This window comes from Geotrypetes seraphini, chromosome 2, assembly GCF_902459505.1.
Source record: "Geotrypetes seraphini chromosome 2, aGeoSer1.1, whole genome shotgun sequence".
In the NCBI taxonomy this organism is placed as follows: domain Eukaryota; kingdom Metazoa; phylum Chordata; class Amphibia; order Gymnophiona; family Dermophiidae; genus Geotrypetes; species Geotrypetes seraphini.
The window spans coordinates 511,885,693-511,902,844 of record NC_047085.1 but is presented as its reverse complement, the minus strand read 5'-3'; the positions used below and the strand labels follow the sequence as shown (position 1 = coordinate 511,902,844).

The 17,152-nt window shown below is 43.9% G+C and overlaps 1 protein-coding gene across 16 annotated transcripts in view; it reads right to left on the bottom strand.

Annotated features, from left to right (window-relative positions):
• LOC117355233 (zinc finger protein 271-like) overlaps nucleotides 1-17,152 on the bottom strand; it is a 906,970-nt gene that overhangs the window by 19,117 nt on the left and 870,701 nt on the right. For 15 of the 16 annotated variants that reach the window (XM_033933505.1, XM_033933504.1, XM_033933501.1 and 12 more), the window contains one exon: nucleotides 5,013-5,387. In XM_033933505.1, the coding sequence (XP_033789396.1) occupies nucleotides 5,013-5,387 (375 nt within the window). The remainder of the gene's footprint in view (nucleotides 1-5,012; nucleotides 5,388-17,152) is intronic. The other variant, XM_033933499.1, reaches the window with a different exon arrangement.

The window sequence follows — 17,152 nt, the reverse complement described above, 5'->3', positions numbered from 1 at the left end:
GTTGTGCAGCCTGTTGTTTCTGTGGTTGCTGCTGCTACGGTTGCCTTTGTCTGCGAGGTTGAGACTGAGGTGGTTGCAAAGGTCTAGCAGCAAAATGATGCTGATAGGAAGATTGTTGTCTGAAAGGACGAGTAGGTGGAGGCTTTTTCTTGTTTTTAACCAAAGTATCCCAAGCGGACAACTTTTGGGTGGTGGTATCCAAAGACTCCCCAAAAAGTCCATCACCCAAACAAGGAGCATTGGCCAGACGATCTTGGTGATTAACATCTAGCTCAGACACCCTCAGCCTAGCTAAGCGCCGCATAGCCACAGACATGGCTGTAGCTCGAGATGTAAGCTCAAAAGTATCATAAATAGATTGCACTAAAAACTTTCTCAGTTGCAGCAAACTAGAGATGTACTGTTGCAAAACAGGAACATTACGCTCAGGTAATTATTTCTGTAGGGTAGATACTTGCTTGATCAGGTGTTTAAGATAGAATGAAAAATGGAAAGCATAATTTCTGGACCGGTTAGCAAATGTGGCATTCAGAAATAAACGCTTACCAAATCGGTCCATGGTTTTACCCTCTCTGCCAGGAGGAAACAGAAGCGTAAACACTGGCCCCTGCAGATTTTTTTAAGAGTGGACTCTACCAGGAGAGACTCATGAGGGAGCTGAGGCTTGTCAAAACCAGGAATTGCAACTACTCTGTAGAGGGAGTCCAGCTTACGAGGAGCCCCAGGAACAGTCAAAGGAGTTTCAAGATTTTTATAATCAGTCTCCCTTAGAATATCATGAAGAGGAAGCTTAAGAAACTCCTTAGATGGCTGTCCATAATCTAAATATATAACCAAGGAGCTGGATTATAATACCAAGGGTATCAATATTATGTTTGCATTTAGCTTGAGAAGGACGCCTCAGCCCCACCACTCCACCGCTAGCATATCTCAAAGAAGTGGGAGATTTACATGGTGCCTCATCATTGGCTGCCCTTCTTATATGCTGTTATTAATAATTCACTGCTTTGTATATTTCCACAATTTATAAACTTCAATAATATATATAAATATGAGTGTTAAAGAACTTTAATACTTAGCTTGATCACAGCCAAACCTGGGAGTCTGAGGCATCCTTCTCAAGCTAAATGCAAACATAATATTGATACCCTTGGTATTATAATCCAGCTCCTTGGTTATATATTTATATGATAAATAGGGCTGGTAAAAAACCTAATCGATAAATATTTGCCATTGATATTATAAGCTTGTCCATAATCTAATGCATCTAAAAATGCTTTAGATTTTTTGGAATCAGCCTCCGGAGGGATAGAAAGTGCCTCTGACATTTCCCTCAAAAATTTGGAGAAAGACGTCTGTTCTGGTTGTGGAACAGGTTCTTGAGATGAAGGATCTTCATTAGAAGATGCCTCATCATCGGTCAAAATAGGCTCTTCAGAATCTTCCCAGAGATCTGAGTCCCGTGTCGGTGGAAGACGACGTCGAGAACTGGGTGTCGATGCTCCACATGTTTCTTCTTCGTCAATGACTTTCCTGATTTGACTGACATCGTCTTGGAAGATGTATAGGAAGAAGAATGATGTTGAGCTGAATCCGACTTCGCACCTGAAGACAAGCCCACTGGCACCGAAAATTCTGGAGCCGAGGTGGTAGTTACTGGTTCTACAAAGGTCGATGTGGACAAGAATGGATCAGACCTGACCAGTGTCGCAAGGGTTGATGCCGATAACATAGGCTCAGACCGGACCGGCACCAGAGGAGCCAGTGTCGCCAGGACAGGGAGTTCTGGCAAGAGGGAGTGTGCCTACCTCCTGCCTATCGTGGTTGGGTGGAGGGCGGTTTCGGGGGGGGGGGGGGTGTTAGCAGGTGGAACTGGGCACTCCTGCTGAGGGATGTTTTTTTTTGGGGGGGGGGATTTGGGGATTCCATGTTGCTGCGGTTGCTGCTGAGCTGATCACAGCAGGGAGATTCCCTTGCGATCAGCTCAGCAGCAACGAGATTCTCTAACTGGTGCCTGTGACAGATGCCGGTAAGAGAATCAGGGTGGTTAGGCAGGATTAGACGGCATCTCTCCGTCAGAACAGACGCAATTCTGTATAGGACACCCGTGTGCGATTCTCAAAAGCCACTTAGGCAGCTGCTGAGACCAGGCATCCTATACAGAATCAGGCCCTTCCTCTGTACTGCAGTCGGGCTCTTCATTCTACGTCAACTTCCCTGTGTCCATCCCTTTCTTCCTACAGAGACTCTGCCTTAGTAACATCTCACTTACTTTACTGTAACGTAGTGTATGCAGCTCTTCCACAATCCCTTCAAAATACCGCAGCACGTTTCCTATGCCGAGCCAAAAGGCGTGATCATGTGACCCCATTGTTCTCCCAATTACACTGGCTGCCTATCGCTTATAGAAGACATTTCAAGATCCCGATTCTGACCTTCAGAGCACTTAAGAGAGGGGACCCCGGACTATCTGGCAAAGAAAATGATACCCTATGTGCCAAGAAGAACACTTCGCTCCCTCAATGACCATCAGCTAGGCTCACTGGGACTCTACAAGAAAGTGCGCTTTTTTCTTTTCTGCCCCCACATTGGGGAATGCTTTGCCCCTGGGGTTCATCTGGTTAAGTGAATTCAAAGTGACTCATTTGCTTTTTGAAAGCTTTATCTTAACATTTTTAAGGACAGAGGAAGCAGGGCAGCAATCGCTGGGTACTATGTCCCATTTTTCCCCCACTGTGTCTGAACCTTTTCTATTATATAATTTATGGAGTTATTTTCTAACTTTCTGGATTATTTATTAATTATTTTGCAAATCAACTAGACCTGGATGGTCCATAATTGTGCGATTCATCAAGTATAATGAATCAAACATACACATTAGTCAGCCCTGCCTGGTTAAGTGTCAGGGAATAGCAGCGGTTGGTCCACTCAGCATGGTCTAAGCTATGGGCAGCCTCTCCTCCTGCTTAAACATGCTGAAGGATACTTTTCCCAACTTCAGTAGCTGGTCGTGGTTATTTTTAGGATCTTCATTAAGAAATGCTCCCAATTAGGAGATTTCATGCACTCGGTAATTTTCCTAGTGTGTTCTCTGGTGCGGAATTAAAAGGGATGGCAATGACATGGGAAAAGCCCAGGACACAGCCCACGTCATTAAACTAAAGCAAGCAGAAAAAAAGTCATTTGGGGCCGGATTCTGTATAGGACGCCTGGTCTCAGCAGCTGACTAAGCGGTTTTTCAGAATCACACATGGACGTCCCATTGACAGACGGACGCCTATCCCCACCTAACCAGCCCAATTCTCTAACCAGCACCTGTGACATAAATGCCAGTTAGAGAATTGGGCATCTATGTCAAAGGTGCCGGTTAGCAAATCTTGTAGCCCTGAGGCGATCAGTTTAGCATCCGCGGCAGGGAACCCGTCTCCCCTGCAAAGTTGCCCGGCAGAAGGAATGCCCACTCCTTTCTGCCGGAACCCCTGAAGCTCCTTCATCTCTGGCAGCAGGAGGAGTACCCAGTTCCTCCTGCCTCCACCCCTCGCGACATCACCCGGCAGGACGGATGCCCACTCCCTCCTGCTGCTGGCCTCATCATCCCCCGAAGCCCCACAAACATTCCCCTACTTCACCCCTGATACTCCTCGACACCACAAGATCCCGACAGTCCACGAATGCCCCCATACCTTGGCTGATGGCTGTCAAGAGGAATGCCTACTCCCTCCTGCCGGCAGGCTGCCACTGCAAAATGAAGGGCCTTCCCCATTCTGGTGCATTTTGGGATGCATTGGGGAGGGGCCTAAGGACTTGATTGGATCAGATGCCTAAGGCTTCTCGGCCATCCTGCGATGCACTAGGTGTAGCCTAAAACTCCAATTGACCAAATCCCATGGGAGGGGATTTAGGGATCTGGCCAATCGGAGTCGAGCCACTCCAAGTGCATCCCAGAATGCATCAGGAAGGGGAACGCCTGCCATTTTGCAGTGGTGGGCCTGCCTGCAGGAGGGAGTAGGCATTCCTCTTGCCAGCCATCAGAAAAAGGTATGGGGACGTTCAGGGGCAGCAGGGGGATCTTGGGGGTGTTGGGGAGTGTCAGGGTGGAGTCGATGAGTATTTGAGAGGATTTGGGGATGAGGGGGCCAGCGGCAGGAGGGTTTGGTCATCCCTCCTGCCAGGGGATGTCTTGGGGGTGGGGCAGGAGGAATTGGGCACTCCTCCAGCTATGGAAATTTGGGGGGGAGGGGCTTCAGAGGTTCCAGCAGGAGGAGTGGCCATTCCTCCTAATGGTCAACTTCGCGGGATCGGTTCAGCGGCCGAGTCTATTTGAAATGTAGTCCAGCATTTTGCTGGCCTACATTTCAGGCACCTACTGCGGCACTAGGAAGATGCCTAGGGCCTCCTAAGCTCGCCTAAGGCCACTTCCAGGTGAAACCAATCCCACACCTAGCCTTGGGTGAGCTTAGGTGGCCCTTCACGCCTTCCTAGGCTCACAAAAACACCCACAATGTAGGCTGCCTGACACGGGATGTTTTTGTTTAAACATGCATCCCGATTGGTTGGTTAGACAGCGGTAGGACGCCTACCGCAGCCTACAATTGGGACACCATTCATAGAATTTGCCCCTTGGTGTCTTTTGTTTTGCCATTAATAGCGTGTCCTCTTTGCAAATACTGCACACGTGACCCACTGGAACACCGGAAATAGTTCCCCTTTTTTTCACCAGTGTGCCACATTTCCAAATAGTTCACACTCTTGCTGATATTTCCCTTGAAACAAAATTGAAGAGGAACTAAAATAAAAGAAGAAATGAAACAAAACAAAATGTTTGGGCTGGCCATCACTAGGAATTAATGCTTTCATACATTCAACTCCACGTAAAAGGTTTCCCTTCTGCAAGCGTTCTCTGCTGTATTTCAGCTTCATCTTTCGTTTGGAGCCTTTTCTACACTGACAACACAAAAAAGGTCTCACCCTGGGGTGGATTCTCTTGGGCAATAAGAAATTATATATCTTACCAAGGCTTTTTCCAACGGTGTCTTGCAGAATGGATTTCTTTCCTTTCCTCTTTCCCCGATGGAACTGAAAAGCCATTTGGTCGCTGTTTTTATTTCGTAAGGGTTTCTCTTCTCTCGGGTATCTCTGGAGCTCAGGGATGTTTGTGAGTTCCCCGTCACTTTTCTCACCCTCAGTGACTACATCCAGGGAGTCTCTTGCAGGGTCTCTTGGCTTCTTCTCCGATTCCTGTTGATAATTCCTTGTGTTTTGACTCTCATTCCTCTGGAAAATATTCTCACCGACATTTCCTGGTTGTCTTGGGATGGGTTCAATTTCTAGAAGCCAGTTTTCTTGATTCTCCTCCCTCTTCGTCTCCTGCATTGCCTCAGTATCTACTGGATAGAAACAAAAGACGGTAATCGTGCATTAGGAACTATGGAACGCTATTAATGTCAAGAAACAAAGTTTTCTGGGCTCACACGACTACATAGGATTTCTGAGATTAAGAAAATTCCACAAATTAGCACATAAGTCTTCAAACCTCTCTCTTTTTTAAATTAGGTTATGGAACAATTTTTGAAACAGCAATAAAGCTAAAGGGAAATTAAAGAATTAAAAAAAGGTAAAACAGCAGGAAATACAGCCCACATCAAAAGAGGAACTCAGCCACCCACAACTACAGCCAAAGTCTTGATCCCACCTCCAACCACCTCTGATCGCATTTTCCCTCTCTCACGGAAAATTCTATAGCTGCCTAGGATCCAAAAATACATAAACCTTTTGTTTTATAAGCAAGTCCAATAGTTATAAGAGAACTCCAGAAAGAAGATGCTCCCAAAGAAAGAGCAAGAAAAGATTTAAACCTAAGCATGTTATTGCCAGTCTGGGGTTTTTAATCATTTTGACGGAGACTTCAGTAGATGGAACCTAAGCACAGTACCGGGCAGAGCTTTGGGTTCTGGCCCAGAAATAGCTAAGAAGAAGGAATATTTAAATTAAATCAGTAATTTAAAGGATGGGTAAGGTTGGACAGATTGCATGGACCATTCGGGTCTTTATCTGCTGTCATCTACTATCTTACTATGTTAATATTTATTTACTAATGTTTAAGCCCGTTAAATTAACGGGTGCTAGATGACCGCCTCTCCTGCTTTTGAACCTGGGCAGGGGCAGAGCAGAGCCGGGACGGGAGGGAGTGACGGTGGGAGAGCAATTTCAAAGCCTCGGCAATGGCGGCTCCTTGACCAATCCGCTCTTACAACGGCCCCACACTCGCGGTCTGGCTGGCTCCCCCACCAAAGCCCTTCGCAGTGGCAGCTCTTCCTGCATCCGTCCCCGTGTCCCAAGCCTCTCCGAAGGCCAGCTCCCATGAAAATGGTACCCCTCTGTCCAAAGCCGCGGCGGCAGCCTCCCTCAAGACACATTTCAAATCTGACATATTGTAATCACAAAACAGAAAATAAAATTATTTTTCTTACCTTTTGTTGTCTGGTCATTATTCATACCATGTAGGGGTCCCAGGCTATGGTTGGCTTTTGATAACTCGCTTGCCAGGGCCCCTTCTTTCTTCTTCCCTCCCTCCATCCCTGCAGCTGAAGACAGGCACCTCCCCCCAGTGGTCTGAGACAGGAGGGAGCAGTTAGGAGAGGGTCTGAGGGCAAAGAGGGGCTCAACAGCGCACAACCACCTTTCCTTCCCTCTCTCCATCAGGTGCAGTGAATCCACCAATGTTAAAAGGAGCCGCGTCGAAATCGGAGGCCTGCAACTGCCGTAGCACGTTCCCCTCTGCCTTGGTCCCGCCCCTTCTCTGACATATGGGACTGCGGCAGAGGGAACGTGTTACGGTGGCGGCAGGGCTCCAATTTCAAAGCAGCTCCTTTTAGCGGCGCTGAACTGTACCTGATGGAGGAAGGGAAGGAACGGTGGGGCAAATTTAGGCAACGGCAGAAATTGTTTGGCGGGCCAAGCACCGTGAAGCTTTTTTTCTTTAGGCAGCCCCCGGGGGGGGGGGGGAGTCATCGACGTGCAGGCCGCTGTGAACAGGAGCGGCGGCAGGACCATGAGGCGGGAGTGAGCAGTTCGGCTTCCCCTATCTGGGGAAACCGGGGAAATCGCCGTGCCAAACTCAGCTGCGCGTCGGGAGTGAGTTGTTCGACTTTCCCTATCTGGGGAAACCGCCGTGCCGAACTCAGCTGCGCATGGGGCTGTAGTAAGCGCGGGGCATGCTGCACTCTTGGCGGCCACGGACATACGGATCATGGAAGCACGTCGATAAGACTGCGCATGCGCCGCCTACGGTTTTATTATATAGATTAATTATACTTGATATAGTATGCCTCGTCTTAGTGATTGTGATTTGGTTGCCTTGAATGGTCCCATCTCGGGTTTGGAGGTACAGAAAGTGATAAAGGCGATGAAGCATGGTACAGCACCTGGTCTTGATGGTTATTCTCCTGATTTTTATAAACTTGTATCCCATTTAGTGCCTGCTCAGTTGGTAGACTATTATGAAGCGGGTTTTACTGTGGGAGGCTTCCTATTGCATACCAACCAAGCTTTGATTACATTGCTTCTTAAGCCTGCACATTGCCCTGATTCTTATCGCCCAATTTCCCTTATTAATGTTGATTTAAAAATATTAGCCTGGATTTTGGCTACTAGGCTGGCTCTCATTTTGCCACGTTATATTTGTCCGGAGCAGGTGGGTTTTGTGCGGGGCAGGCAGTCTGTTGTCAACGTGCAGAAGGTTTTGTTATCTGTAGCCCATTGTTTGCACATTAAAGAACCCCTACTTTTAATGGGACTGGATGCGGAGAAAGCTTTTGACCAAGTCAGTTGGTCTTATTTGTTCCGTGTCTTAGATTATATGGGTTTTCAGGGGTGGTTTCGTCAGGCGTTGAGCGCTCTTTATTCTTCCCCATCGGCGGCTCTTTTGGTTAATGGTAGTGTAACTGATTCCTTTTCTATCTGTAGGGGTACACGACAGGGGTGTCCTCTTTGTTGTTTTTGTTATATCTCGAACCCTTGTTGAGAACTCTACAGAGGGATCCAGCTGTGGTGGGAGTCCAGTTTCGATCAGGACAAGTAAAATCAATGGCCTTTGCTGAAGATATCCTTTTGGTTTTAACTAATGTATATTCTTTCTTACAACATGCATTGGGAGCCTTGGGGGAATTTAGTTATTATTCAGGATATCGTTTAAACGCTCATAAGTCTAAAGTTTTAGCGATTCCTTTGTCAGTGCAAACCGATTGGGAGGGACTGTTTTCTCTTAAATGTCCAGATGGTAAACTTAAGTATTTTGAACTTTGGCTCTCTGGGGCCTTGTCTGCTTTGGCTTCGCTTAATTTGGAGTCGTTACTTCAGACTACTGAAACTAAGTTATGCATGTGGCAGTCGTTCCCGCTCTCTCTGATGGGGCGTATAGCATTATATAATAGGATTGTAGTACCTCAATGGTTATATTTTTTTCAAATGCTGCCATTACTGTGCTCGACTGATCATCATCTCTGGCTCCGTAGGGCTATACAGCAATTTTTGTGTGGGGGCAAATGTGCTCGTATTTCTTATGCGACTCTTACTATGCCTCAGGATAAGGGAGGATTGGGATTGCTTAATATTCATAATTTTGCTATTGCCTGCCAATTGCGTCATTTAAATGATTGATATCACGGGACCTTTTATTTTTCTTATACTTCTGTGGAATTGGAACTTCTTGCTCCTTATACTGTGTCAGTACACTTTTGCATGCTCCAGATCAATGTTTACAATTTGTGTTGTCTACTTATCCGGTTTACTTTTCGGTTTGTAAGGCTTGGCAACAGACTTGTGCATATTTGAAACTTTCTTCAGTTAGCTCCCCTTTATTGACAATCAAGGGAAATCCACAATTCCGTCCTGGGATGGAGACGTCCCTGTTTGATTCTTGGTCAGATAAAGATAAGTCTACTTACACCATATACTTACCTCAGCGGGACAGCCTAATGATATATTCCCTTATTTGCAGTTGCAACATTATGTACGTACCTTACCACCTGTAACCTTAACCAAGGCCGTTTATGACTCCTTGAAAGAAGCTTATTGCTTGGAGGCGTAGTCTATGATTTCTTTGCGCTTCCACCATAAATTTTTGTTGGAAGAGGCCCCTGGTTTTGATTTTGCTTCTTTGAGTGAGCGTTGGTCTGTTGATTTGGGGACCCCTATTTCTGCAGAATTGCTAAAAGGTACTTTGAAGTCTTTTAAGCAGTCTTGGGCTTCCATTCCCTTGATTGAATTGCAATATAAACTGCTTATGCGGGTTTACATTTCCCCTGCTAGAGTATATCGTGCTGCTCTTCGTCCGGATTCCTGTTGTCCTAAATGTGTGTGTGTGTGTGGGGGGGGGGGTGAATGAAACTTTGGGGCATATGTTTTATTCTTATCCAGTTGTTTTATGCTTTTGGAAGATCCTTCATCATCACATTGCTCATCTTTGGAACACTCTTTGCTTGCCTCATCCAAAGATGCTCTTCATGACTTTAGCCTTGACTAAGAACATAAGAACATAAGCAGTGCCTCTGCTGGGTCAGACCAGAGGTCCATCATGCTCAGTAGTCTGCTCATACGGCGGCCCATCAGGTCCAGGATCTGTTCCGAGAGGCCTATGTACTTTTTTGAAGAGTGCCCTATTGTCTGGAAAGAAATCTATTCTAGTACATTGGCTGGATGCGCATCCTCCTACCTTGGCACAATGGCGATCCTTGATGATTTATCAATTGAAGATGAAATGTTGTGACATTTCTGAGATAGACTCCGTTAAGGGCCATCAATTACAACTTACTTGGTGAAGGGATGCAGTTCTGAACCAGGGCAAGGTCAGCACACTGATCTAAGGCCCTGTGTAAGGATCTGAGGCCCTGTGAAAGAAGAATGAATCATTCCTCATTCCCCCTTATATGCCACTTAGCCATTCTTAAGCAAAGGAACATGTTAGCACCTTGTGACAGGATGCTGAGGCATTCCCCCCTCCTTTTTTGTCACAAGATCCCTGTCACATATTAACTCTTATCTTATTTGAGCTGTCCTTATTTGGAAAGGACATCAGCTGACAGGCATTGCATAAGTGCAAAGACTCAGGCTCTGTTCATGTGTTAATCAGGCCCTTGCCTACATGCAGAAACAAGCATAGAATACATCAGCTGACCAGCCTTGTACATGTGCAGGGTCTGAGGGTGTCCACGCTGTAAAGGCATGAATTTTGTATCCTCCAATCATTAGATATGTAATTGAGGGAGTTACTTTGATGTAATTAGCATCAGAAACTCAATAAAAGGGTTCAGAGCTAGCCTAAAGGGAGCGCCGCCATCCCGACTCTTAGACTACGTGTGTGTGTTTACTGTGTTCCATCCCTACAAGTGGCGCCAGGAACAGGGACCCTCGCCATGCTTGCTCCGTCTGATAAGACTTGGTGCACCTCATCCTCCGGGATCCCTTCGAGTAAGTATGGGAAATTCCCTGTCAGATTTACAGCGTGCTCATGTGACAGAATTGAAGTATATTCTGAGACATACAGATAAAGAGGCTTCTGATTCCCAGTGAGAATGTTTAGTACAAGAGATAGGAGAGCACTGTTCCCGGTATCCAGAAAAGGGATTATTAAAATTAGAAGATTGGCTTAGAGTCGGGAAAGTTTTGTATGCTGAGCCTATGGCCTAGGCAGCCATATTAAATTTATGGCATCAGTGCAAGCGTGCCTTGGAGAAGGAAGGTACAGAGGCGCCCTCCAAGATGGCCACGGTCTCACTGACTGATTACCCCCCCCCCTGACTATTCAAGTCAAAACACATATGCAAAAATCATACCTCCAGCACAAGTATCCCCAGCTCCTTTAAGGGCAAAAAAGGAAGAAACATTAGAGCAACCTCTAAGTGCGTTTTAAACAATGATAAAAAAGGCCAGAGAGGAAGAGCAATTAGCAGCAGAGGACATGAAAGATTTAATTCAAGCCTACCCAGTCACATATGTCCAAGATCCTAATGATCCAGGACAGATAGCTACTTATCAACCATTATCCTTTGCAATATTGCAAGAAATTCGTAAATCTATTTTAGAGACAGGTTTAAAAAGTAATTTCACAGCCGGGTTATTTGAATCCATGGCTGGAGCACATACTTTACTACCACAAGATTGGAAAGACATTATGCGCATGGTATTGATTACGAGTCAATATGTTATGTGTGTTTAGTGAATATAAAAGGGAGGCTCAATGGACAGCTCTACAGTCTGGAGGGCTTTATACCCCAGATCAATTAGCCTCAGGAACACCAGTTAAAAGTTATGCAAACAGTTAACAAACAGGGAGCCATCGAGCCTGATATAGAATATATAAATAGGTTACAGGAAGCAATGGGCATTTTAGCAGCTGCAGTACAAATAAGTTCCACCCTAAAAGGTTGTTATGGCTGTGGGAAATCAGAACACTTCAAACGAAACTGCAAGGCAAATAGTAATAAATCGCCCATATTGAACAGAGGGCGACCACCTAATACTTGTCCAAAATGTAAAAGAAAAAAGCAGGAGATGAGGTTAGAGGGTTTGTAGGTGCAGGAATTAGCTCAGTGGAACTGAATGTATGTGTTTTTTTTGTGTGACTGATAAATGGGTCTGAAGAGAAATTAGCGAAGGATAAGTTGGTCAAAAGCTCTAGAGAGAGGATAAGGATTTTACAGCCCCTTCTTTCATAAATTTGAGACTTATATAAATTATATTTTTGTACATCAGTTGAAATACTGGTGACTAAGATGTGGGGCGTTAATTATCCCTCCTAAATTGGAGTCACTGTTAAATTTCTTGATTGACTCTGATACTGTAGCTGGGGTCAATGTCCTCCCAAACTACCTGACCTTTGCACTTCTTATCAAGTCTGTTAAGGGCTTCTCTCCCCAGGTCCTTTGTTTACTACTCTTCAATACTGATAACCTTGAAGTAATCTAGGTTTGTCCAGGATTAGATATGAAGGATGTAACATTCCATAGCACTTGCTCACTCTGGTTAAGCCAATCATTAACTAGATGGCAGAATTAACACAGAGGTTAATTTAAACTTTTTTGACAGGTAATCTCTTTAAGATAGGAGCCTTCTACGGTGATCTTAATGTTTACATATAAATGAACTTGCAATTTAACAGTTGTTGGATTTCACGTCTTTTATTTGTGAAAAGAAAAATGTTTTACAGAAAAATTGGGTAAGTGATTCAGTATCACTGACTGAACTGTCCCCAGATATGGAATGCCTTCCAAGATAATTGCAATTAAGGTAAGCTATTTTTGAATCATGTTATTACAAGAATTAATAGACTCCTCAATGAGTGGGCACAAATTAATATTTGTATATTAATAGTATTTTGGTAATTTGTTGGAAACAACCTTCAGATTTGATCTATATAACACCAGACATTCAAAAAGTGATAGCGATTATTAACCAGCATTTATTAACGCAATGGGTTGATAGGATTCAAGATAATATAGAACTTTCCTTATTAATCCTTCCGCAGAAACGCCAACCTATTGTGGTTTTAGGCCAGCTAACCCCAGATAATCGTTTACATATAGTGGAATGGATCTATTTACCACATATGCCCCTCTAAAAATATCAGCTCTCCTCAATTAAGTCTTAAACATTTTGGGATTGGACTTGGTATTTATTACCGTTTCCATTTCACAAGAGCAATGGGACTTTCTTTTTCAATATAATGAGGAATTGCAAATTGCATTAACAAATTACATCGGTCATATTTGTCATCATTATCCTAAAGATAAATGTTTAATTCTTGTTGCAGAAGGCGTTTTGGATTGTCATTCTGTACTAAGTTTAACACCTATAATTGACGTTCTCACTGTCTATACAGATGGCAGCAAGACATGCGGAGACGTGCACTGGACCCAAGAAAATACTTCTTGGGTCTTGTTCACTCCCCTGCAACAATCCACTCAGCAATCAGAAGTAGCCACTGTTATTCTTGCACTGCAAACCTTTTCCCACTGTCCATTGAACCTGATCACAGACAGTCTGTACGTTCGTAATTTAGTTTACCAGCTTCCTGGTGCCTCCGTCACCCCGTCAACTGATGACAACTTACTACCATTGTTTCTTGAATTACGCTTGTTATTGTCGACAAGTAAACACTCTCTTAGTGTGTTTCACATTTGTAGCCATCAAAATCTTCCTGAAGTAATTTCTACAGGAAATAATCTTGCAGACGCTGCAACCAGGATGGTTTTTGCACAATTTACCACTCCCATAGACAGTCATGCATTCTTCCACCAAAATGCTAAAGCCTTGGTGAAAATATTTAAAATTCCCTTAAATCAAGCTACACCTATAGCTCAATCTTGCCCACAATGCTCACAACTACATTCGGCTGCTGAGTATGGGGTAAACCCCAGGGGACTTGCAGTAAATCAAGTGTGTCAAATGGATGTCACACAATATCCCCTTTCGGGAAATGGAAATATCTGCACGTTACTATTGACACATATTCTGGGTATCTTTGGGTAACATCACTGTTAGGCCTAGGGCCCGGGGGTAAATAAACTTAGCATACATGTCTCCTCAAGTCTGTTTTCCTAACCTCCTTAACCTTAGTATTACCTTGACAACAACAAATGCTTTACTAAGAACCCAACAGCTTTTCCCTGATTTCAGTTACAATGCGTACTGCTCAAATAACATCAGTAAGGACAGACCTGAGTGTCACCAAAACAGAGAACAAAAGAGCAAGACCAACCGTTTACTAGTCCCTGCAACACCTCATTAATAACCTCAAAAGGACAGTAACGCCAGATGGGACCTGAATGTTATCCAAACAAAGAAACTGGCCAGAGGGGTAACTGAAAGTCAACATGCTACCGACATGAATCCACAAGTCTGTTTATCTGACAATCTGACATTTTGACCTGAATGTTGCCTACATCACATCAAAGAAAGAGTGAAACCAGATGAGAAGCCAGTTTACTGTAACACCTCCTTATGACATTCTGATCTATGTGTTGTCAAAACAAATAACAAAGGACCAGTACCAACTGTCTTACTAAGAGGACAGCAGTTTTTCTCTATAAAAGAGAAAAACTCAGCCCATAGAATTTGAATCCAGTTACGTTGCAACAAGGGACAGCCCGGGTTCGGTTCTCCTTTCCTATCAATCGCTTTGGGTTCCAGATTGTGAGGGATAGTGATGTCCGGAAATACGGTGATGTTATTCTATTTTAATATTTATCTATGCATGTAATAAAGTGTTATTGTTTAAGCTTTATATTGTCTGGGTGCCTTTTTGAGGGTTACTGATCATCTCATTGGGCAGAAATAAGTGGCAGAACAAATTGGTACCAGAAGTGGGGTTGATCGATGTGGTCAAAAAGGCACCAGATGAAACATGGGGTTGAGGGGCAGGCCCCCAATCTCTCCATTCCGGGTTGGGATGACAGCATTTATAAATTAGTAGCCACTGAGTGGTCTGTCGAGGCAGGATTATGTGAATCCTGGACTTTTGGAAGTGGGGATCCACATGAATTATGTGCCTCTTTACAAAAGGTGAAAATTACAAAAGGAAAAGAGCGAGAGGGAATTTCTAGAAGAGGATGGATGATTTTAGCAGCATGGAGGAAGTTGCATGAAGCTAAACATGAGTTACAATCAAAGTTAGGGGAGCTGGAAAAGAAAATGTGTGAGCAACAGAATGCCATCACAATGCTACAATGTCAAAATAAATTGTTAATGGATAAGGTGGACACCTATCAAAATGTAGCCGAAAAGGCAGCCGTGCGTTGTGCTCAATATAAATACAAAAAACGGAGGGGGAAAATAAGTGCCAAAAAGGTTAGGACTTTGCTTTCCCATCCTCCGGATGATTGGGATCCAGATAAATGGGATGGGGATATTTGGGATTCCAATTCTAATACCAGTGAGGAGGATATATGTAATGAAGGAAAACAGGCAGAAAGCTTAGAAGCAAAACCAGTAAGAAGACGAAGATTACAGGGAAATCTGCAGACAGGAGAAAATCTAACTAGAAATGATGTTATGGAGGACTTTACTCAGCAAGAAGTCATGGATATTATGGCACGCTTTACACAGCGGCCCGGGGAGCCACTAATACAATGGGTAATTCGGGTACAGGAGTTGGGCGCAGCAGGGATTATGTTAGATGCCACAGATGCCCCTAAATTTGTTCGAATTAGTCAAGAAGCAGCAGTACAAGATGCGCTACGAGAGGATCCCGATCCGACAAATTACAACCAATGGTCTCTATTAGAAGTAATTGGTAAGGGTGTCACGAGGCGATATCCCCTTGAATCTGACTGGCCTTCCAATGATAAAGTTTGGTATACATTGAAAGATGCACAAATGAGAATTAAGGAAGAGGCTATGAAGGTAGCTTTAGTAATAGGTCACGCTGACACATATATGTCATTACCTTTTACTGTATCCATGAGAAATAAAATTATCAGGTATGCTGTACCGGCATACAAACAGGTAATTATGACTCTGTTGATCAACCAAACAGACAGGTCTATTTTGGAAGTCTTGGAAGCGGTCCGACAGTTAGGAGATCTGGGAGACTGGGGACCTCAAACTACTTTTGATAAAAAGAGGGAAGGACAATCCAATTCAAACAGGGCTAATCGAGTATCCCGAAGGGATATGTTTTTGGCATTAATAAAAGATGGGGTGAAGAGGGAAGAAATAGATGGGAAAGATACCGGGACTTTATGGAAAATGTACAAAAGCAGAGGATTAGGAAAGAAATCTATGTCTCAAGCCCAAGTAAGGAAGAGTGAGGATATACCGGTGCCAACTGCTCCTCCAGAGGAAACTGCTTCCACTCTTTATCCTGATTTAAAAGGGTGGAAGTGGTGGGAGGATCAATGATATGAATGCCAAGCCTCAGTGTTTGCCTGGACCAAATTAGAACAGCGTCCACATGTCGAGGTAAATATCTATTGGAAATCTGGGGAGCAAAAGGTACAAGCTCTAGTGGACACTGGGGCGGAGGCATCTATTATATATGGGAACCCTAAAAAATTTCGGGGCCCTAGAATACAAATATCAGGATTGGGGGGGAAAATTATACAAGCAGTACAGACAAAACTGAGATTAAAAATTGGACAATTACCAATCCGGGAGTATACTGTACTGATCACTGAGATTCCCGAGTATATAATAGGGATAGATATCCTGAAAGGACTAACCTTACAGCTTTCTGATGGAATTTATAGTTTTGGCAAATCACCAGCCATTCCTATAAGATCAGTAGTGGTGGGAAAATTACCTGTTCCAATAGTAGTACCAATCTCCACAAAAATTGTAAACATGAAACAATATCGCATTCCGGGAGGGCATGAAGAAATTACCAATACAATACAGGATTTGGTGAAAGCGGGAGTAATAAAAACAGTTACCTCCGCCTTCAATAATCCTGTATGGCCCGTCCATAAGGCGGATGGAAGTTGGAGAATGACAGTAGATTACCGAGAATTGAATAAACACACGCCACCTTTAAGTGCCGCTGTTCCCGATATGATAACACTGGTTGAACAAATTCAATCACGAACTGGTACTTGGTATGCAGTTATTGATTTAGCCAATGCATTTTTCTCTATTCCTATAGTGGAGCAATGTCAGGAACAATTTGCATTCACTTGGCAAGGGAGACAATATACATTTACCAGACTACCACAAGGGTATTTACATAGTCCCACTTTCTGTCACAAGATTATAGCAGAGCATTTAGATAACTGTACCTTACCTGAAGGAGTAGAACTATCACACTATATTGATGACATTTTAATCCAGGGTAATACAGAAAAGGAAGTTGCAGATGCTTTGGCATTAGTAGTAGAAACAATGAGACAGGCTGGGTGGGAAATAAATCCAAAGAAAGTGCAGGGACCAGCACAAACAGTGGTATTTTTAGGAATTAAATGGTCAAAAGGGTGTCGAGAAGTGATAGAGAAAGTTAAACAGAAAATTGTAAACTTCCCTTCTCCCCAAAGTAAGAAACAAACCCAGGCCTTTATTGGCCTTTTTGGATTCTGGAGGCAACATATTCCACACTTGGGGCAAATCCTGTCTCCTCTGTACAAAATCACAAGGAAAAAATATGATTTTGTCTGGACTGAACTCG